General features: G+C 59.7%; 1 protein-coding gene across 29 annotated transcripts in view; it reads right to left on the minus strand.

The window, feature by feature from the left end:
- NRXN2 (neurexin 2) overlaps positions 1 to 22,720 on the minus strand; it is a 106,192-nt gene that overhangs the window by 15,340 nt on the left and 68,132 nt on the right. For 18 of the 29 annotated variants that reach the window (XM_047691635.1, XM_047691626.1, XM_047691627.1 and 15 more), the window contains 4 exons: positions 13,446 to 13,627; positions 8,138 to 8,309; positions 3,854 to 3,943; positions 190 to 515 (listed from right to left, as the gene is read on the minus strand). In XM_047691635.1, the coding sequence (XP_047547591.1) occupies positions 190 to 515; positions 3,854 to 3,943; positions 8,138 to 8,309; positions 13,446 to 13,627 (770 nt within the window). Of the gene's footprint in view, positions 1 to 189; positions 516 to 3,853; positions 3,944 to 8,137; positions 8,310 to 13,445; positions 13,628 to 20,890; positions 22,026 to 22,720 lie in introns of those variants that run through there. The other 11 variants (XM_047691636.1, XM_047691637.1, XM_047691630.1 and 8 more) reach the window with 5 other exon arrangements.

A 22,720-nucleotide genomic window follows, 5' to 3' on the forward strand; every position in this document is an offset into this window, starting at 1 on the left:
CCACTTTGGGAAGGGAGGCCTTTCCCACCTCACCTGTACCATTGCCATGATGACGAGGAGACGGCAGCCTCCAGGATCCCACCAGAGCCCTCAGACTCTCCCCTGGGCGCCAGAGTTGCTACCGGACATCAGCCCAGGCCCCCACCCAAAGCCTCACGAGGCCTTGCTGGTGGCCCCGGGGGTCCTCACCTGGGTGGTGCTGTCCCTCAGCGTGGGGGAGCGGCCCCGGCGCGTGGTCGTGGTAGCCATGGTGGTGGTGGTCTCCATGATGGTGGTCGCCATGTCAGCCAGCAGGGTGGTGGCCGTGGTCTCCGCGCTGAGCAGCACGGACGGCCCCTCCCCCACCAGGCGCAGGTGGCCTTCGGTCCGCACATTGGGGTCGCTCTCGGCGGCCAGCGCCAGCACCTTGAGCCCATTGTAGTAGAGGCCGGACACCTGGCCCTGGAACGGGCGGCCCTGATCCCGGCCCCCGATCTTGATGGCAGCCTGGCTGTTGAAGATGGTCAGCTGGCGGCCTGGGCGGGGGGGAGTTGGTGGGGGCGATGGACAGGGGAGGGGCAGGCAGCGGGGAGAGATTGGAGAGGGATGGGGAGAACAGAGGGAAGCCAAGGGAAGGAAAGAGGATGGAGAGGGAAACCAGCAAGGGGCAGGAGTGGGGGTTGGAAAAACGAGGAAGGGGGCAGACACCAAAGGGAAAGTCCTTGTCAGCCACAGCCCCCAGCCCAGCCAGGTGGGGACCCCGGAGCGGGAGGGTCCCCAAGGCACACATGGACTGGGAAAGGGAGCCCAGCTCCCCCCTCTCCCCGCCATGCTCATGCCTCTGACCTTCCCATCCCCCTCTCCTCTCCTGCTCCAGGGACATCACACCCCCGTTCTTTCCCATCCCTCAATTTGATCCCCATCTTCTCCCCCTGCTTCCCCAAACGTCCCATGCCCAGTGTCCAGCCCGGAGCCAGGAGCCCTCAGAAGCAGCAGACAGAGGAGACAAAAAGGCAGAGACAGAGAAGGAGACTGCCGGGCTGAGTGGTCAGTCAAAGCAGAGGGAGCGACAGCCACCCACCGACGTGCCGGAGGTGAGGACGGTGCACGGGAGGAGGGCTGGCGTGCGTGAGGGTGGGAGCAGCCACGCAGACCCCGCTCTTCCCTGCCAGCCACACCAAGCCCTCTGACCTCTGGCCAGGCTCCCCTCTCTCCTCCCCTCTCCAAGGCCCAGCCGCTGCCCTGCCCAGGAGGGGGACCAGGCCCTGGAGAGCAGAGGCCTTCCTCCCTGCCCGGATGTGCAAGCACAGAGATGGAAAACGTTAAAGGGACCTTGCTTCGCTCGCTGACAGCCAAAAAAATCCCGCTCCAGCTCCAATCTCGCTCGTCACTCAGCAGCTGACACCTCAGCATCCCCCCTGGGTGGGGTTCGGCTGTTCTTATTGGTTTTAGTGAATCTGGGGGTCGGTTTAACCCTCTGAGTTTGTTGCTTTGGTTTGGTTTTTAGAAAAGAGATTTATTGTGTTTTAAGTTTAGATTTAACTTTTGTTTTGGTGTTGCTTATTTCGGGAGGAGGGGGACAGAGGAATGACTCCACGGCCCCCCCCCGCTCCCCTGGACCTTCAGCTGCGGGCGCTGGGGGGTTTAAGACCTGGCTTAGCCCTCGTTAGCCTCTGGTTAGTACCTCTTTAAAGATCTGGTTTAGAGTTAGGTGTCTGTACGTCCTGCCCCCAAAACCTGGGCTGAGGATCGTCCAACTTGTGAAACCCAAACTCTCTTCAGAAACACGGGTTCCCTGGGGCCACCCAACCATCTGTCTGACCCTCCCTGGCGGGGAATCTGCTGGACTGTCTGGCCCCCTCCCACTGCCCAGCTCTTACTCTAGCGTCGACATCTTACAAATGGGGGTGCCGGGACCCACAAATGCTGAGCCCTAGTCAGTAGCAGCCGGAACACCAGACCCGGAGAGGGGCTCGAGGACTACCGTCCACAGATAATTCCCAGGCATAAGAGTTAGGAGACAATGAAGAAGAGAAGCCTCATGGTGGTCCAATGAGTTTGGGAAGCGAACGCTTCACAAACGACAGCTTTTGTTCTCGCAGGACTTCTCAGAGCCTTTATTAAACCAACATCCATGTGTATCTTCGAGAGGAAGAAACAGGATTCAGCATTTCCCAAGCTCATTTTACCACAAATCTCTTTCTTGGGAAGCCTCTCATGGGACTTAGGCTGCTCCAGACATGTTTTGGAACTGGAAGTTGGCTCATTCGATAAATATTTATTGAGCACCTACCCCATGCCGGAAGCTGACAGTAAAATCATCCCTCCAAGAGGGCCCAGATCTTGCTCTTAAATACCTTCCTGCTCCTTATTTCATCTCGTTCTCCCAGCAGCCCCCAGGAGGTAGGCTGAGGGGCTGGGGGGCTCACCCCTCCTGAGATAGGGGAAGCGAGTTCCTCCTTCCACACTCTGGGAAATAACAGAGCATTTTGCCCCATCTTTCACTTTCCAGAAGTGAAAACAGAGGTCTAAAGAGAGGGCATGGCCCTACAGCTAGGGAGGGACTTCTGGGGTTCATCGTCACCTGAACGGAAAGCCCCCCGGGGGCCTGTCCAGCTCTGTCTCCCTGGGGTCACAAGTTGTCCCAGCCTCAGCCCAAGCTGCTCCCTTGGCCTCTCTGATTCTGGGAGTGGGAGGTGGGTAATGGAGAGGAAGCTACAAAGGTCTGTGAACTTGGCCGCTGCAGCCCGCCCGCCATGAACTCCTCAAAGGGTTAAAGTTCACCCCGCTGGAGAGAGCAACCCAGTGTGGCTGGGGGCTGTAGGTTTTAGCGATGTCTGTTACAGTCCCTTTAACTTTTTGTCCTGTTATGGATTTATCACATCTGGTTATCAGCGTGTTTAGTCCCCGCTGGCTGTGCGGGGGGCTGCAGGGGACATTTGGGGGTTTAGCTGGGCAACATTTAAAAGCACAGTTATCAGCTGGTTAGGTGGGGGTTTAACAGTTCTACTCCCCCCTAGAGTTTAGCCTTAGAGGTACAGAGCTCGCCCCCTCTCCGAAGGGAAGGGATGGCTTGGCCCTTGGCCCCAACTTCCCTTGGTGACAAGTGGCCTTCTCCCTCACACCCAGCAATGCCTTGCCACTCCCTGTAGCTGCTCAGCGGGCCTGTTCTGTCTTCCTCATCAGCTCTAACAGGCACAGAAAGACCTGGGGGGATGGCCACCCCGGCCCCTACCTCCTAGAATCCCCCTTCCCCCGCCTCTGTTTACTTCTGAGAGGCCTTCTGGACCCAGGTGGGCCCATTCCAGAAACAGTGTCCCACAGCCACTCCCTTGGTGGCAGGTGCGGGGGGGTCTTTCCAGTAAGATGTGAGGCCCCCATACTTGCCTTTCCTCCTAGGGTGACTCTGGGGAAGACTTCCCACCCTCTCTTGGGATCCTAGGATGAGCACTTTCTGCTTCTCAGTGCACTGCGGCCCTCTAGCCAGCCCTTCACCAAACCCCGCTCCTGATCTACACACCAGCCGGCTTTACCAGGCGGTTCCAGGATGAGGGGGGGAGGCGGGGAGGGGCTCAGTTCCATAATCTCACGGATTATCCTAACCTATCCCGGCTTTGGAAAGAGCTCAAGGACTCTCCCTCTTCTGAGCAAAACCCTAGCCCTGTTGAAACCACCCCTCTACTTCTAAAGACACAGATGATCTGCACCCAGAGAAGAAAGTGGGGGGGGGCATCCCGGGGGTGGGGGCTAATCAGGCCTCCGCTAAGGGGCGGGCGATGGGGAAGGCAAGGTGGGGAAAGAGAGAGCTCTGCACCTTTAAGATAGTGTTTTTAAAGTTAATTAATTAATTAATTAATTAATTCTGGTTAATTACCTTTGTCGAGCAGCCACTCATCTACTACTCGACCAAGCCGGTAGGGGATTCTCTGTCTAGCAATCGCCAGGCGCTCGTTATCAAAGTTTCCTTGGAAAAGTTTAGAAAGACAGTAGGTTTCTCAGGCGGCGAAGTCCAAAGGAGTTAGCAAAGTAATTACGCATTTCTCAGGAGACTCAGAGTAAAGCAGCAACATCCACCGGAAAGGGGGGGAAGGTCCACCCAAGGCGGGAGAAGCAGCACTGGGTCCCTCGTCCTCCCGTCCCCTCCCTAGGCTCCCGTCCAGAGCCAGCCCCACCCGAGGGGCACGAGTGACCCAAAGAAAAAGATGGGGATGTAGAAGAAAAGGAAAGGGGACTGAAAGAAAAGGCCGCTGGAAGGTCAAAGGTCAGAGGTTAAACAGGTTTATCTGTGTTCAGGCTATGGTGCCCACCTTCCGTCCCCATCCCAGAGTGGGGCAGTGGGGGCAGGGAGGGGCATTTAGCGGGTTTAAGTTGGGGGGTGGGGGGCCTCAGTGGCCCAGCTGGTTACTGAGTTTAGAGGGTGGTTTAGAAGTGGGAGGGATGGGTTAAGTGGGGTTTATGCGGCATTTAGGGGGTGGCCCGGCCCTCGCACTTAACAGTGACATTTCAACCACTTCTCCAGGCACTCAGTTCCCTTTCCCTTCTGAGCTCAGCTCCCTGCGGCGCCCTCTTTGCCAGCTCACCCCGCACCCCTACCCCACCAGCTTCTACCCCGATTCCTCCCTCCCCAGAGGGCCCACCACCACAGCCTTGCCACCAGCCCGCCATCCCTACAGGTCACCCCACAGCCCTCCCACGCCACCCACCCCTCTGCCCTTCTCCACCTCTCCTGCAGCCATCTCTTCCATCCCTCTAAGCCTGCCCTGGTTCCCTCCCCACAGGGCCTCCCTCCCCCGGCGCCTCTGTCTGGAGGCTCTCTTCCGCCGTCTCAGCCCCATTCCAAGACCTTCAGACTCAGCGCTGCTCTGGTCCACTTTTGCCTCTGCACCGGGGGTCCCAGCCCAGCTCCCAACATGCTGTCACTTACTAGTCTTTCTCCTTCAAGCTCCTCCCCACAATTCCTAACCTCACTCCTTCTCCACCCTGCCTGTCCCTCTCTCCACTCACCATTGTCCAGGCCCTGGAGATGGGAAGCAAAGATACTGTGTGTACGTGTGTGTGTGTGTGTGTGTGTGTCTGTGTGTGTATGTGACAAACAGACCACGGAAAGGGGTTTATCAGTGTGCCTAGGAGTTCAGTGTGCTCCTCCCTGCACCCACAGGCTGTGGATTATGGGCTGTTGCAGTGGAAATGGAAATCATTTCCTTTGGGAATCTGGCCACTCTTCCCATTAAAACCACGTAGTACAGTGTTCAATAACATGTTGGGGGGCAGCTTTCCTGTTCCTCTCGGAACACACAGCTGCCCGTGCCCCCAGTGAAGCCAGGGCCCAGGTCTGCCCTGGACATCCCCCCTGAGCAAGCACACGACGTGCCCGTGTGTGTGCACGGCTGCTGCCTCCCTAGGTGCTTCTGACGCAACAAGACCTTACCTTCCTGACAGATTCGGGTCACCACTGTTTCAGTAAAAAATGGATTGTTCACTCGTTTGGTCACTCAACCAACATTTCTTGAGTGCCTGCTCTGTTCCTCGCGCTGGGTACTGGAGATGCAGAGACAGAGGCCTGGCCCTGACCCGCCGAACGCCCCAAACAAGCAGGGGAGGCCGGCGAGTGACTGGCAATGTTCTTTGTTCTGCTGAAGGTTGCACAGGACATCCCTGCCCGGGGGTGGGAGTGAGAGACCCCAGTGAAAACACTGCAGGAGAGGTGGACGGGCCAGAAGGGAGTCTGGCAGGGCAAGGGGTCGGGGGCACATATACAGAGCCAAAGACTCAGGAAGGCAGGTGTCTGTGTAGCTGTCCCTGTGTGTGTCCCTGCCTCATTGGAGCACGTAACAATTCTAACCAAAATTCTTCTCATTGAGCACTTCCCCTCTGCCATGCCACTCTAGGGCTTTCCTTGGGTTATCTTGTGGGATTCTCAGATATTACTTGGAGGGGCCTGTTATCCCTCTCTTTCAGAGGTGGAGACAGATTCAGAGGCTGGACGACCCGTCCAAGGCCACGGACTTATCAGTAGGAGGTCAGGAGGCTAAGAGCTGAGTCTCTGTGCTCCGGAAAAGTCTGGAGGCCCAAGCTCTGCGTGGAAGTGTTCTGCCAGCTCAGCCCTCCAGTGTAGCTCAGAAGGACACTCAGCTTTGGTCGGTCACCTGCCCTCAGGCCGCACCCAGGCCGGCACTGGGTTACCCTGCTGGGCGCCTGAGGGGGCGCCCAGCAGTCTCCCCACCCCCACCCAGGGTCCCTGAGCAGAGGAGGACAGGCATAAACCCTCCAAACCCTGGCCTCTAGCCTGCGGGGCCCCAAGGGAAGGTGCTCTGGACCCACATCATGGCTTGATGTGGTGAAGCCTTCATATCCTTCCAGTACAACCTTGTTTGGCCCAGGCGGGGGTCCTCACGGCCACCAAAGTTGCCCTCATGTGTGTGTGTGGCTGAGAGAGAGAGAGACTGATGATCGCATGGCAGGTGCCTGGCCCAGACACCTGCAAGACTTCACATGGGAGGGTTGGTGTGCCTCAGTGATCCCACACAGGCCCAGAACCTGGGTGTAGGCTGGCCTCCCTCGGGCGGCCTCTCGTTTCTCCTACGTCATTCTGACCTTACAAGTCTTTGCACTTGTTTTTGTGTCTGTGGTTGGCCTGTATGTCCATCAGCCTCTGTACTTCTTGGGCGGAGGGTGGGGGGGGGGGATGTGGTTCTCTTTAATCCCAGAGAGGGCTGGGCACAAACCTGCACAACGGGGCCCTGGGAATCGACACTGGCATCTTTCTGCCGGCGTAAGCGGGCCCATGAGGGTCTGTACACCTGCACCTTTCCGTGTCCTTCTGCCCACACCCCTCTCAGCCAGCGTGGGGCAGCCTCTCAGCCCTCGCCTCGGCTGTCGCTTCGGCCTTGGAGAGGGACTGAGCTTGCAGATGCTCCTTTCTCCTCAGTCGCCCCCGTGTGTGACTATGCAGTGCCCCCGTGTGTGACTATGCGGTCGCTCAGCCAGATTATACCTCCACAAGTCTGCACTTCTGCAGTTCTCCCCTGCGGTGGCTCCCTTCCCCTCCCTCTGGGTCTCCCGCACCAGGCTCTCTTCCTCTTCCTCCTGAGGCTCTGGCCACCTCTTCTCCCACTGGCTGGGTCTGTGCCACGACGTCTCCATATATCTCTCTGCATCACTCTGGGGCTGCCTCCGTTTCTGCTCCCAGTGACTGTTCCCATATCTCTCCATCGCCTCTCCCCTGGCTCCCCCGCACTCTGAGGCTCTTTCTCTGCCTCCTCATTTCTCCCATGTCCTCATTCCCTCCTTCCTCTTACTCTTCAGACCTTGGTTTGTCCTGGGCCGCCACAGCCATCACACTGTGTGACGCTATAGAATGGGGTCCGGTTGCATGCTCGTGCTCCCCCCTCCTAGACTGCGAGCCCCTGCAAACAGAGGCCGTGTCCTGCTCCTGTGCGTCCCCAGAGCCTGACACCCAGGAGGCTCCCAGTGAAGGTCTGTGGAATGAGCTTGCACTCTTGTCTCTTGACATTCTCTCCCTTTCACTGTGTCCCTTATGCCCTGAGACCCTGGGGTTCCTTTTCTCTGAGCCCCTGTGGTCACTTCTCTTCCTGTATCTCCTGATACAGATCTTTGATTTGCTCTTTGTAAAGACCTTGGTTCATTCCTTGATTCTGTCCTTGGGATCAGCCCTGCCTCCTTGGCAAGATATATTTTGGGTTACTTATGGATCTTCTCTCTTTGGTTTCTGCATCTGCCTCCTCATTTCTGCCTGTCCCTCAATTCTAAACCCATCCTTTGCTCAATCGTGTCAGATTCTCCCTACTTCTACCCCTCTTCCTCTTCTCTTCTCCCCTACCCCCACCTGGTCCCCGGCCTTGCAGCCTTCCCAGCTCAGCTCCGCCCTCTCCCTCCCAGCCCACAGACTCCCACCACCGCGGTCTAGCTCTGCCTTGCGAATCCCGAGGTTTCGCTTTAGCCACGCCCCCACCCGAGGTCCCCATTAGCCTCGCCTTTGGCGTGGCCTCGCCCCAGCACGACCAGAAACCTCCCGCTTAGCCCCGCAGGAGATCGCTCCCGGGCGTGCAGGCAGCGATCCTATCAGAGGCCGCCTTGCCCGCCCCGCCCCCGCCCCCGCCCCGCCCCAGCGCCTCCTCCGCGCGCCGGCGCCGCCTACCTGCCGGGTACCGCTCATTGACCGGCCAGCTGTCCACCTGCAGGGTGGCGTTGCCGCCACTTCGAGTGAAGCGCACCACGTGGTATTTGCCGTCGCTCACGATGGCATTGGGCTCGTCGATGGTAATGTCGTCCGTGCCCACGTTAAAGATCACCCCCACGGTGCCCTGGTCCTGGGGACAAGGAGGTAGAGGTCAGCAACCGGGAGGGAATAACCATTCACTCTTTCTAGAACTCCACCTGTGACCGCACTGGCCCAGATCTATGGCACTTTATAGCTTTACAACGCACATCTCCCAGTCATGCTTTGACCCTCTCACCCGCCCAAAGAGGTTGGCGGGCTTGCCTCTCCCTGACTCGTGGGCAAAGGAGTGACCCAAGATTCAGAGAGGCTGGGACCATGGCGGGGTGCAGAGCCTGGAGTGGGAGCGCTCCCACTAACCGCACCTGCCTCTTGCCTTTCTGTTTCTTCAGAATATTCACAGATGTTCACAGAGCACCCATTCTGTGCTAAGAGCCACTGAGCCCAGGCCCCAGACAAGGTGACCAGGACCCAGCTGGGGGCCAACGAGAGCTAAGGGTGGGGGCCTCCCTAGGGCACGACCAACAGAGAAGTCCATGGAAGCCATCCCCGTGCCTGAGGAAAGTCTGGCCTCCCTGCTCCCCACCAACCCCAGCCTTGAGACTCCCCTTCCTTGCCCGCTGGGCACTGAGTGGGTCTCCAGGGTCCCCTGTACTAGCGCATCAACATGCTTCCGGCAGCTCATCAGGCCCCGTGTTGGTCAGGCCTGAGTGCAAAATCACAGGAGCAGAGGCGGGGGTCTGAACTGTGGATTTTGGGGAGTGATGAGTATGGAAAGAGATCAGGGAGGTCAACCCAGTAGACTTACTAAGGAAAGGTGGGCTTGTGGGTGTAGGGATAGAGAATGGGGCTGGGAGTTGGGGAAGGAGAGGAAAGTCAGAGACCCAGGCCTGGAGGAGGGGAGCAAAGAGTCAGTCTCAGCAACCTCTGGGACCTAGGATCCCATGCTCTGGACAGGGCAGGGCCTGGGGAGCCCTGCGGAGGCCACCCAGGATCCAGCCCCGGAAGAGTTCTGTTGGTGGCACCGGTATGAGAGGGAGTGCCTCACTGAACCCCTAAAAAGTGCCAGGCCCTCTGAGGAGACCATACTTATGCGTTCTCTTCATCCCCACAGTGACCCTCTCGGGAAGCTATGTCATTCCCAATTCAGCAAGGAGAAAACTGAGGTCCAGGGAGGTTGAGTAGCAACCCCAAATCCACATCACAAGGAAAGGAACCCCAGGTTTGCACCCCAGTTGGCCTGACTCCAAAGCCAGTGCTCGCTCTCTCCTGCCCACTAGTCTAGGGAGACACTGACTCAAACGGCAGGGGCATAATCTGAGCAGCTACTGAGCCCAACCCACCTGAGAGACCAGAGACCTCTAAAGAAGTCAGGGGAAGGCCCAGGAGGCCCTAAAGTTGAGGCCCTATTCCATTCCCCTGTACTTCCCAGCAGCATTTGACTCAGCATTTGACTCAGCTTCCTGGGTACCCCCACACCCCTCCTCCTGCTCAGGACAGACACATACAGGCTCACTTAGGCCCCCCGAAGCTCACACAGTCACAGGACCCAGGTCATCAGAAAATCCACACACACACATCTCGGCTCTTCCTGAAAGACTACTCCAGTCCAGCCTGGGCAGGAGGGTCCATTCAGCCAAGCAGCTTGGTGGCACTGAGGACGGGATGGGGAGACTCACAGATGGCACAGGGATTGGGGTTTTGCAGAGAGCTGGCACAAGGGAGCTATGGATCGCCTGGAGATCCAGACCCGATCCCTTCCCCCATCGTGGGTCCAGTCCTCCCCCTCCTAGAAGCTGGGAAAGCCACACACACACACACACACACACACACACACATACACAGTCATATACGCACACAGCATCTCTCCTCAGGTGCAGTAAAGCAGGGAAACTGAGGCTGGGCTCGCCTAACAGAGTACTCACAAGCCCCACGCACCCACCACCCACAGACTGACAACATCCCAGGGAGACGGGGTGATCACATGCTCCCCACACACAGGAGGGAAACAGCCGATGCTCCTCCAGACTATTTTTAGCAGTAACATCGCCTAGAATAGCAGCAGCCCCTTGGCCACCTCCGAGGGTTTCTCCCCCGTGAGGCTCAGGCCAGGCGGGGACGGTGGTCAAGGAGCAGAGGCCACCTGGCAGCTGGGGTGCCAGGGGGTCTGGCCAGGGCAACTGGAAGACAGGACACCCGGGTTTCCTAGGAGGCAGCCAAGCTCAGAGCCATACGCTCCGGGGGAGAGGCAGCTCCCAGAGCTGCTCCCGACGTGAAGTCAGTTGTCACTTCTGTTAAAGTCATTAATTCCTAATTCCCCAATTACCTCATTAGGCGGCGGTGGGGAGAACGCGGCCGCTCCTACAGCAAATAATTATGGGAGTCAAAATTAATTTGGCAAAGTGGAGCGACGCTTTATTAGAAACGTCAAATTGCTTTTCTCTTATTTTGCGGCCGCCTCCCCGCTCTCTGAGAGCTGTTAATGACGCGGCGGTGGGAGCTGGTGTGTCACCAGGAGAGGAGGGGCTGGGGGGCGGCCCCCCAGAGGCTTCAGCCCTGTCTGGGCCCTGTACCGCCCTCAGAGGTAGGCTCTCCCGGGGCTCCCACACTTCCTCCAGGGCCCCTGCCCTCACCGGGCGCCCCACCCCTGCCCTCTGGAGCACCAGGCATCAGCCCTCATTCCTCCGTCACATTAAGCCAGGTGAGGCCTGGGGGAACCGCTGGGGGAGAAGAGGGGGTCCCTTTTCCCTGCACCTTGAGCCCCTGTGCTGTCTCCTCGGTGCTGGGGAGCCCCAACTCCTAACCTCGCAGGCACAAAGACACGTAGGTGTGGTCAGTGAGGCAGACCCAGAGCACGGGCAGATCTGGAGTCCCTGATGATCGGGCACAGGCTGACCCCGAGTGCTTCCTGTCGCTGGGCCGTGTCCCCAGGGCTTGACACACACAATCTCCCTGGAACCTCCCAGACTCCCTCTTGTCCTTTCACCATCCTGGTTACAGGACCACTCCGCAGATGAGGATGCTGAGGCTCAGGACGGGGGTGGGGGGTGGTGACTGCGCGAGGACAGAGCAAGAGATTGGCAGAGCTGAGACTCAAACCCAGGCCATCAGCTCCGAAGCCACGCCCGGCCGGTGAGAGAACACAGCTCTCACTCACTGACAAGGCCATGGACACAGCCACACCTGCCACAGGGTCAGGAGACCGGAGTAACAGCAAATACCACTCTCCCGGGGAAGGCATGCGAGCAGCGACACACGTGATCTGAGGTGAGCCTGTCTTCCACCATCCCCCGAGGTCTCACTGTCGCTCCTGACACCATCAGTATGCACCCAGCCCCACACGCCACACACAGTCTACAGCCACGGTCTCTCACATTCGGCCGGAGACACTGTCCTGTTCACACAGGTATGAACCTTCCAGGCGACTCGCCCCTCTGCACCCCTTCCCTACACACTGCTCTGCCTAGCTTCCCCCGTCCAGCGCCCAGCGGCTGTCACTCCCACTCCAGCTCCACTCAGCCCACGGGACATCTCACACCTCCTTCCTTTGCTCCCTGGTGTTGGGGGAGGACTGCGCAGGGGGACCCTGGACAAGCCGATGTGCTCGGAGGGACCGGTTGCCGCGGTCCAGTCACATGGGGAGGGGCAAGAGCCCAAACATGCTTCCTCGTTCCCCCTAAAGCCCAGGGCCCCCCACCCAGATCTTTCTAGCACATAGAGCCTGGCCACCCTGCTTGGCCCCCTGGCCCAGGAGGGTCCTGGCCAGGGTCAGCGTGGGGGATGCAGGCAGCAGGGGGCTTACAGGTGGGATTGAAGATGGAGCTCAGAGGCCCAGGGGTTAAGACCATGGAAAGGAGACAAGGGAGAGGCTAAGCATAGAAATGAATCAGAGCAAGGCCAGAGGCCCCTGGGAAGGGTGTGGGGTAGGACCAGAGATGTGGAAAGGGTCAAAGAAGAAAAGGAGCTGCCTGAAGGCCAGAGTTAGGATGAAAACTGAGAGGAGCCGTGAATATGGTAAGGGGGGTCGGGGTATGGTATGCCGAGCAGGGAAGTATGGCAGGTAGGGGGAGTATGGCTGATGGGGTTATGTTGGGTAAGGGGGTATGGCAGGTAGGGGGTATGGTGGGGATACGACAGTTGGGGGTGTATGGTGGGCAGGGAGCATGGCGGGTAGAGGGGTATGGAGGGTTGAGGGATATGACAAGTTGGGGTGTATGGTGGGTAGGAGGTATGATAGGTAGTGGGGTATGGCGGGTAGGGGTATGGTGGGTAGGGGGTAAGACAGGTAGGGGGTTTGGCAGGTAGAGGGTATGGAGGGTTTGGGGGATATGACAGGTGGGGGTGTATGGCGGGTAGGGGTTATGGCAGGGAGGGGGTATGGTGGGCGGGGGGTATGACAGGTAGGGATACGGAGGGTGTGGGGTATAGCAAGAACGGTGGGCATGGCAGGTAGAGCGAAAGGGGGTATGAAGTGTAGGGGAGCCAGGCGAGTAGGGCAGATAGGGGCAGGTTTGGTGGGAGGCCCAGAAGGAAGCACGGGAAAGCAGCAGAGGTTGAGGCAGGGAGCTGGGCAACAAAGGGCAGAGCCAAGTGGGACAGGAGCTCCGGGTGGGGATGTGGCACTGGGCCAAGAGGTCAGAGAAGAGTGAGCATGGCCAGAGAGGTTATAAGGGAGGCGGGGTAAAGGGGCCATCGGGAGGGTAAATGTCATGGGAGCAGAGGTTAAGGGCAGAGCACAGGCAGCCACTGGATTTCCAAGGAAGGTGCGGGAGCAGGCATGGACCGGCTGGGGCCTGGAGGTATGAAGAAGCTGAGTGAAAATCCGGGCAGGACACAGTGGGCCGCCCCAGTGGTCTAGAAGTGAGCAGGCAGTGGCCCAGAGCAGTCACCATGTGGTGACGCTTCATGGGCTGCAGGAGAATGGCCCAGAAGGCTCAAGGAGGCCCTGCATCCAGGAAGGTCAGAAGACACAGCCAGAGTCAGGGGTTGGGGAGCTGGGGAGCTTCCAACCAGCTAGGGGGGGTTCTGGGGAAGCATGACAGGAAGGGAGTGGGTCTCAGAGGCAGAGCCACGCAGAGAGACCTCCAGGAATTGGGGAACACATGAGGGAAGATTCGAGGTGCTGATCCCATGACCATGAGGGGACCGAGTAGATCTGGGGTGCGAAGACCGGGAGTGGGGGCAGGGGTACGGGGGGCAGGCGGGGGCCAGGGCCCTGGATCCTTACGATATGAAGTTGCAAGTAGTCTCCAAGGCCGGAGGCACTGTCCACCCGCACCAGCACCGCACTGCGCTGGTGCGTGCTGAAGCCCACGGCCAGGCGGTCCATCCTCGTGCTGGGCCGGTCATTGGGGGGCCACGTGTAGGTGATGAGAGCTCCCCCCTTCCCAAAGATGTATGTGGTCCCAGCTGCAGAGAGAAGGGAGAAAGGGAGATGTGACTTCAGGCGAGCAAATTTGGCAGGTCTTTGGGGCTGCAACCAGAGCACAGGGCCACCGGGCGAGGGCTGTGATGCCCACACCAGCCGCCAGGCCCTGCAGTCCTCAGGAACAGTTGGCGGGCGGGTGCCCGGTGAGAGCCGGTGCACGCGCGCAGACAGATGTAGCTGCCTCATCAAGAATTCTAGCTTTAATTACAGCAACACAGGGAGGCAAGCTAGAGAGTGACACGGAGAGAGAGCCCAGAGAGAGGCTGCAAAGGGACCAAGAAGTGTACGGAGGGCAGGTAGGCCCTGGGGGATGGGGGGACTGGGCTCTACCAGCTCGACATCTCCCAGCACTGGCGGAGGTGACAGATCTGAGGTGTGTCCTTCTGCGGGGCCAAGCTGGGCCAGCACGAAGGCGAAAGGAGCCCCAGGCGATGGCGGGAGGCGCAGGGGCTGTGTTCAGCTCTGACTCACACCCCACAGCTTGGCACCCTTCCACCACCTGCCCCCATTCCCTCCCAAGCCCCTCTGGAAATCCTGGTCCCAGTTTGCCCAGGACTCCTTGCTTCTGCTCCCAATTAGGGGGCTGTCAGAGTCCCAAAAGACGGGGTGCCTGAAGCCTTACCCAGCAGAGACAGGTATTGGGGCTGGGGTAGGGCGGTGGTATGGAATAGAGACTGACAGCCAGAGGAGGAAGGAGGCAGAGAGACAGATGGACAGAGAGGGACGGAGAGGGGTGTAGGTGAGAGAAAGTGGGAGAATGGAAGCCAGAGATGAAGGCTCCCTCTCCCTGCCCTCCCCCACCCCACCCTCCCTCCCCCTCTCTGTCTCCTCCATCCGGCTGCCGGGGGCGGGTGTGAGGTCCCTAACGATCTCAGCCCCAAAATAAACCCCATTAGTCGCCATGTTCCCTCCTGCGGCTGACTGGGCTCCCTGGGGGTGGGGTGGGGGGGTAGGAGCAGACCAGTGGCTGGGGTGGGGGTTGGGTGCTGGTCACCCAGTTTCCGGGAAAGGAGCCTTGTCTGGGAAGCCAAGAGGACTAGTACTCTGGGGCCTTCAGAGAAGGAGGAGAACAATCTTGCGTTCTTTAGAACATAAATGGAGCAGATGAGATTCATAAAATGCTTAATTAAATAATTAGCCACTAACGACTCCTCTCCAAGCACTTCTTGGGGGAGAGGGGTTCAGCGGAGGGAGGACTTATCCGGAGACAAAGGCAGGTGGGGCCTGAGGGCGAAAGCCTGAAGCAGGCTGGGAGGCAGGTCGGGCCTTCAGGTGGGATGGAAGGCCCTAGGGTTAGGGAGCTGGGAGCTGGGGAGGCCAAGCCCAAGGAGGGCCTAAGGCCTGAGGCCTGAGACACTTCAGAGGCCGGCAAACCTGCTCCCTCAAGACGACATCCCACTGCTAACGCTAAGGCCAGGCCTCTCCAGCACCATGGGGGCCTCTCACCACAGGGACTAGGAGTCCCATTGCAGTTGGGACCATCAGGAATGAGGGGGCTCTACCCGAGGAAGCTCCTGGGCCCCCGAAGGAGACTAGACTCCGAGGGCCTTAGAGGGAGGGGGCATCTGTATCACCTGCAGGCCCAGGACGGAGCTGAGGCAGGAAGAAAAGCCTACTGCCTGGGTTCCTGAGAGGCAGAGAGCCCCGCAGGGGTTCGGGGCTGGGGGTGGGGGGGAGCAGGAGCTATTCTCCAGAGCACTTGTCATCAGTGCCCTCCATCTTCTGAGATCCGGCCAGAGAGGAGAGATGGCCCGGGGCCCCAGGGCAGAGCACAGAAGGCAGGAAAGAACCACTCTGAGTACCCCCCAGACAGGGGGAGCTTGGCTCCACCCCCTGCCCCCAGACCCAGTATCCTTTATGGTGTGGGGGGGCTGGAGGCTCTTGGGGGGGCAGGATTAGGAAGGAGAGCTGGCGGGAAGTGGGGTACGCAGTGAGGCACACCCACCCCCCAGGCAGGTGACTTGCCCGAAAAGGGGCTGGGCCTGCCGGCCAGGAGCAGGGTAGGACTCCACTGGTACAGCCTCTCCACTCCCAACACTGCAGCACTCTGGAAAACCGGCTGTTTCCATGGCAACCGTAATACCCAGGGTCCTCCCTTCCCCCTCCACTCACAAGCTGCAAGTCCAAATTTGGGGGGTGGGGAGGGCCAGGGGAAGGGAGATGGCTGGACCCCCCCCCCAAGCCCCCCCTCCCTGCCTCCCTGACCAGAGGCCGCAGCCCCTTCGCCTTATTGGCCCCAGGGCCCCCTAGGTCAGGCGCAGGAGGGGCTCACTGGGCTGCTTGGTCCCTCAGACCCGGCCAAACCCCATGTCCGTGGGGCCTGCTCCCAAGCCTCCCAGGCCTAAGAGAAAGGAGGCCCTTTCTCCTCCCTTCCCCACCCCAGGAACCCAGACAGCGCCTCACCGTGGAGACAACCCTGCCTGAGCCCAGAGGGGCCGCAGCCAGGCCTTTGGGAACAGAGGCCCCCACCCAGCGCCCAAGCAGCCCCGTCCCAGACCCCACACCCACACACCGGCGACGACACACCCAGCAGCACACAAAGCCCCGGCGTGGGGAGGCAGGCAGCGGAGACACGAGGCAGCCGGCAAACATGGCGAGAGCGCACAAAGACTGGCCTCAAACCGGCACCGGTCCCCGCCCCCGAGGCCAAAGGGCACCCCCCCACCCGGGTCCCCAGCCCTGCGGGGCTCAGCCCCGCTTCCCCCCCCCCCCCCCCGGGTTTATTACCCAGCTGTTCTAACACCGCGGCCGCTTCATTACTCGGGGCAGGCCTGGTGAAGCCTAAGGTCGGTGATTACACGGTGGGGGAATCGGGTGGAGGGACGCGACTGGCACCGACCAGGTTGAATGGCTTATTGGACTGGGACAGCAGTAATTACCCTGGGGAGACATTTCTCCCCCCAGCAGGGCCCTTCCGCCTGGTGTGGGGGGAGGGGGCAGCCTGCAGGCAGCGGGTGGGGCCCCTGGCCCAGGTCCCTCCTGTGACTGGGGGGGGCGGGCCTCTCCCCCCACCCCACCCCCTGCAAGCTGGCCTCCACGGCCCTGGCCACCAGACTCCCTGGGGCGTGAGGGCCAGGAGCCCGGGACACCACACTGGCATCCAGAACCTCTGAAAGGCTCCAGAAAGGGCTCTGGGAGAGGGGCTTAAGCCAAGGCCCAGAATGTTACTCCAGGATGGCCCAGACCCACTGTCTTTGACCTCCCCGTGTAGCTAATGAGCTACATAGTGCCTGGCAGTGGGGGAGCAGAAGAGGGAGGTCACCCAACCCTGAAGCCCAAGGCAAGAGAGCCTCTGGCCACAAGCAAGGTGCCCACTACCAACAGCCCAGCGCTGGCACCTTCTGTCCACACCCAACATCGTCTGGGCCTCCTGGACCCCAAAATTCATGGATCCCAGTAAAACACTAAATGATCAAGAATGTTCCATAGAGTTCGCACACACCTGCATTCTAGAGAACACCACCATAATGGTTAATAATGGTTAGCTAACACAGACCCAAACAGTAAACTCATTCCATGTAAAAACAAACAAACAAAAAACCCACCATGAAGTGATGTCCCTGTGGTTGAAATTACACGTGCAGACCCTTCCCGCAGCATCAGAAGCCATGACAAAAACCTTCTGGTAGACCCAGAAGGATGAAAGGCAAAAACTCCTGTACAATCCAGAAAAGCCATAGTCCTGGGTGTCCATAGCCCATGCTGACTCTGTATATGGATCTCTACAACCCAGGGGGACCTCCATGGATCCACAGCCCTGGGCTCAGCTCACTTGATCTAGAATCCCAGAGCAATCTCCCCTCAATTCCTGCGCCCATCCTTGGCCATGACCATCCAGTCAGAAACCCAAGTTAACACACCCATTTTCAGAATCAAGATCAATGCCAGCCCCCTTGAGAAGCAAGCTGGAGTGATGAACCCAGAACCCTGGAAGCCACTGACTCAGAAATGAGGCAGAAATGAAGGTCGCGGGAGCTGAAAGGCTCTAAAACCAAAATTGGGGTCAAGGACCAGAAGAATGTCACCCCCTTGGGACATTTTTAGGAGCCAGGTGTACTAGTCTCCCCCCTCCTCGTGGCCAGACTGACATCAGGTGCAGGGGTGTCAATGGGTGTCTGGCAGGCCGGTGGGGATATTATGTAACAGGAGGCATCGGGGGATGGAAAGTAAATGGAGGAAAGAGTGAAGAGAAGGAGGGAAGGAAGGCAAAAGGGAGAAGCCAAGAGAAGGGACATGGAGAAGCAAGTGCAGAAAGAGAGGCTCCCTCATACTGGGGGAAGCTAGGGAGATGTTGAGGCAGAGAGGAAGGATCTCCCCTCCCTTGCCAGAAAACTCTCCCAAGCTGGCCTCTTCCTCTAGCCAACCCTGGGGCCCCAAGAGAAGCCTGTCACTTCCCCTCTCCTCATGACTAAGGTCAGCGGAGGTGGAGGCCAGCCATAACAGGTGGCGTTCTCTGACCTCTTCTAGCTGCCCTTTGACCCTCTTCCCTCCCTCACCTGCCTGACCCTTCTGGGCTCCTCCCTTCAGGCTCCCACCACCTTCCATCCCTGTCCTTCAGCGCCCTCCAGCCATCTTCCTCTGTTGCCATGTGGCACTGGGCAGTCATTAGCCCTTGTGGGGCTCTTCTTCTCCACACAGCAAGGGGGTGGCCATCTCTGAGGCAACCCCAACACCGACATTCCATACACACACACACACACACCCTCCCGTGCTCTCTCCTCCATTTTCTCTCCTGTTCTCACAGCTCTTTGCATCCTGACTCGAGCTCCCTCACTGAGTCTCCCTGTGCCACTCAGCGCCAAGGAAGTTCCCTCCTTCCAATCTGCTCACCTCCCCTGGGCTCCTCTCTTGGTCCCTTCCTCTCTCACCTCCGGCCCTGTCCCCCAGACACTCTCCTCCAGTATTCCTGCCTCCCCTTCTGTATCTCACTCCTCCATGCCTCACCTCAGTGCCCAGAAGAACCATGTCCTCTGGGGCCCCTTTGGGAGCAACACTGGGCCTCTGGGGAGCCAGAGGGGACAATGAAGAGGAGAGAGGAGGCAGAGGGCCAGAGAGCTCATGGGGAAAAAAAGAGAGTAAGAGCCAGAGAAGGTGTGGGCTGGGGACGTGGAGGAAGAGAGAGAAGAGAGAGTGCTCTACAGGCAGGACCCCCGCTGGGACAGGGACAGAGATGAGTGGAGGGACACTGCGCTGGGGAAGAGAGAAGAAAGCAATGGAGAGGGGGCTGGGAAGGGGTCACACTTGGGAAGTGGAAAAAGACAGCATAGAGGCATGAAAAATGAGTTAAGACAAAGTAGGGGAGCAGAGGAGAGTAGAAATGGGGTGAGACGATTGGAAGGGACATGGGGGCAAAGGTCGGGAGGCAAGCATGGACAGATGTGGAGCAGGACTGGGGAGGCAGATGTGAGCGCAGACCTTGTAGGCCCAGAGAGGCATGGCTGGGAAGTGAGGAAGATCTAAGCATGGAAAATGAGGGAGGAACAAAAATGGAGTAAAAAAAAAAAAAAAAAAAAGAAAAGAAAAAAGAAAGACACGAGAGGTGATGGATGCTCAGAAATGGGAAGTGAAGGAAGCACAGAAATGGGAGGCGACAAGGGTACAGAGTAAGAGCTGGTGATAACACAGTGATGAGAGCCCAGGAGAGTCCAGATAAAAGGTGATGGGAGCTTGGAGATGTCAGGACACCATGGGAGTCAAGATGGGAGGTGACAGGAGGGCAGGTCTAGGAGGCAAAGGAGATATAGAGATGGGAGGTGATGGGGGCAGGTCTAGGAGGCGAAGGACATACAGAGATGGGAAGTGACGGGGGTCCCCTATGGAAAGTGATGGCAGTGTACAGGGAAGGGAAATGATGAGTAGACTAAAATGGGAGGCTATGGGGCCTCTGGGATGGGAGGTGACAGGGGTCTGAGGTGGAATGTGCAGGGACTAAGATGGGAGGTGATGGGGTCTGGCATGGAAACAAGGTGACATGGAAAGACGGCCGGATGCAGAAGTGATGGAAAGTGCACAGACAGAAGGTGTGGGGTGTTGTGATGGGAAGTGATAGGCCGCAGAGACCAGGGAGGACAGAGATGGAAGGCGACAGGTACAGAGTCAGAAATGGCATACAGAGAACCTTGGGGCTGAAGCTATGAAAGGATGAGGGGCCTGAGATGGGAGGTGATCCGGGCCAGAAACAAGAGGTGATAGAGGTTGGAAATGGAAGGTGATGAGGTCTGAGAGGGAGGATAAAGTAGGTTTTGAGATGGAAGGTTACAAGGGATTGAGACAGTGGAAAGTGATAGAGGAAAGCTACGAGGGGCAATGGGGAGACTAGGCGGGGAGGTGAAGGGGAGCCCGGAGTGGGGGTGACAGGGTGATAGGGAGACTGGAATGGGGGTGAGGGAGAGACTGGGATGAGGGGTGATGGGGAGATGGGCTGGGAGATTACAGGGAGCCTGGGTTGGAAGGTGATGGGGAGCCCAGGATGGGGGACTGTAAGCTCCAAGCAATGGAGCTGCAGAGGGGAGAGATGCTAGGGGTCAGAGGTGGAGGTATGGCAGCGACAAAGGGGCCTGTGAAGGAGACAGGAGACTGGGAAAGGGCTGGGACAGTGGTGGAGGGCCGTCTGTTTGGCAGGTGATGGAAGGACAGTGGTGGGGTAGGGGGAGAAGGGAAGGTTGCTGGAGGGACAGAGGCGAAACAGAGACGGGCATGGAGAGGTGAAAGAGGAAGAGATGGGACATGTCAGAGGCAGAGATGACAGATGGGACAGATGGGGGGACACGGATAAGAACCTGGGTACAGAGATGTTGGAGCAGCCATGGAAAGGTAGGGAGAGGCAGCGGTGAAGGTAAGACGTCTGGAGAGATGGGAAGGGGCAGAGATGGAGGAGATGGTGAGGAAGAGAGACCGGGTAGGGAAGACAGAGGATGAAAGGACAGAGATGGGGAGGTGATGGGAGCGGAAACAGGAAGGTGATGACAAACCCGAGATGGGAAGAAGGAGGTGAAGGTGAGGCAAGAAATGAGTGATGGAGGCAGAGCAGAGGGCGATGAAGGAAGGGGCCGATGGAGAGCGAGGGTGGGGCTGAGGAGATGGGAGCCGGAGATGGTAGGTGAGGGAGCGCGGGGCCCGCAAAGCGGAGGGGCCGGGCTTGGCGCGCACAAGCCGGGGTGCGGCCAGCGGGGCCAGGGCCGCGCGCAAGGGAGGCCCGGGAAGGGGGGGGGGGGGGCCCGGCCGGCCACGGCAGCGCCACTTACCGTGCCCGCCGCGGGTGAGGAAGGGCATGCGGTTGATGGCGATGGGCACGGTGCCGTGCTTGCTGTGGAAGTGGTGGACGTGGTGGGTGGTGCTGAGGCTGGAGGAGACCCGGGCCCCCTCGGCCGCCCCCAGAAACAGCAGCAGCAGCAGCGGCAGCAGCGGCAGCAGAGGTGGCAGCGGCGGCGTCAGGGGCCCGGCCAGGGCGGGGGGGCGGCGCGGGCACCCCCCCGGCCCGCTCCCCCCGGGGGGCATTTCGGCCCGGGGGCGGCCGCCTCACAGCCCCATGGCCGGGGGCGGGGACGCGGGGCTGCGCAGCCCCGCGAAGCCCCCCTCCGGCTCCGAGCCCCGGGAGGGGGGGGGTAGGGGGTGAAGAGAAGGAAAACCAGAGCCCAAGCCTCGGTCCGGAGCCAACGAAATCAACTGGATCCCGCCGGGGAATCCGAGGTCCGCGGAGCGGCAACGCCAAGGTCCAGGACGCCTGGGTCCATCTCGAGGAGCTAAAGGTCTGCCCGCATCCCGGCGGGGTCGGAGCGGCGCAGAGGGCCGTCAGAAACCCGGGGGAGCGCCCGGGGGAGGGGGCATGGTGCCGGGTGGAGAGGCAGGGGAGGCGCGGGGGCCAAGCAGAGATGGGAGAGCGGGGGAAATCCTGCGGAAAAACCGAGCCGGGGGAGGGGGACTGGAGGGGAGAAGCGGGAGACCGACGGAGACTAGGGCCCGCCGCGCCGCTGCTGCCGCTGCCGCCCGACGGAGGCCGGGGGAAAGGAGGGAGCGGCCGAGGTGGGGGGGGCGGGAGAAGGGAGGAGGGAAGCAAATCCGGGTGAGGGGGGAATGAAGGCAGGAGAGGAGGGGAGAGGAGAGGAGGGGAGCGGGGCTGAGCGGAGGAAAGGCGCGAGCCTGCGAGATTCCGGCGGAGAGATGGAGGCAGCGGAGTGTTGCTGCAGAGGCTGAGGGCTGGAAGGGAGAGGGAGGGAGGGAGACAGGGAGGGAGGAAAGGAGAGGAGTGGAGAGGGGAGGGGAGAGGGAGCGCGGGAGGAGGAGGGGGCAGGGCAGAGGGACCCGAGCGGCTCCCGATCTGCGGGCGGCGCTGGGCAGCTCCGCCGCACGGCACCTGGCTAGCCCGCTAGGCGCTCGCCTCTCCTCTGCGCGCGCCCCGCCCCTCCCCCGCGCCCGGGCGCGCGCTCCCTCCCGCCCGCTCCTGAGAAGGGGCCCTGCTGAATAATTGAAGAGGACCGAGACTAGCAGGAGAGGCAGCTCTCTTCCTCCTCCTTCCCTTCCCCCGCACCTGGACGAACCCCAATAGTGCTCTCCGGCCCAGCGCGCAGTGATGTGGCCACGGCCACCTCTGCACGCACCCCTCCGAACACACGTGCTCTCGAGGATGTGGACCGGTATGGAGACACCCACGTGCCCATACAGGCACCGGGGAGCGCGCAGGCACACATAGACTCAGACACATACATGCATACATGTGCTCATAGACACTGGCCCACGGACTCACACTCAGCGCAGGGGAGGGGCACGGAGTGTACACATGCACAGAGGCACACATGCGCCCACACATACATGTCTGGCCACAAGTGATGAACAGCCGACATACACAGACACCTCCTCTCATCTTACCCTCCAAAAATAATGACCCAGAGCCTCAGAGGTACTCAAGAGTAAGACACGTCACACATGCATGGAGTCTTCTCACCACCTCCCCCAAAGGATGTTCCCCTACCCCCTGCACGACTCCCCCAATCCTTCCTCTGGACGCCCCCTGCAGGCCCTCCCCCAGCCTCAACCTCTCCCTCCACGGAGTTTCCAGGACACCTGTCCACTGAGTG

This window comes from Lutra lutra, chromosome 10, assembly GCF_902655055.1.
Source record: "Lutra lutra chromosome 10, mLutLut1.2, whole genome shotgun sequence".
Taxonomy (NCBI): domain Eukaryota; kingdom Metazoa; phylum Chordata; class Mammalia; order Carnivora; family Mustelidae; genus Lutra; species Lutra lutra.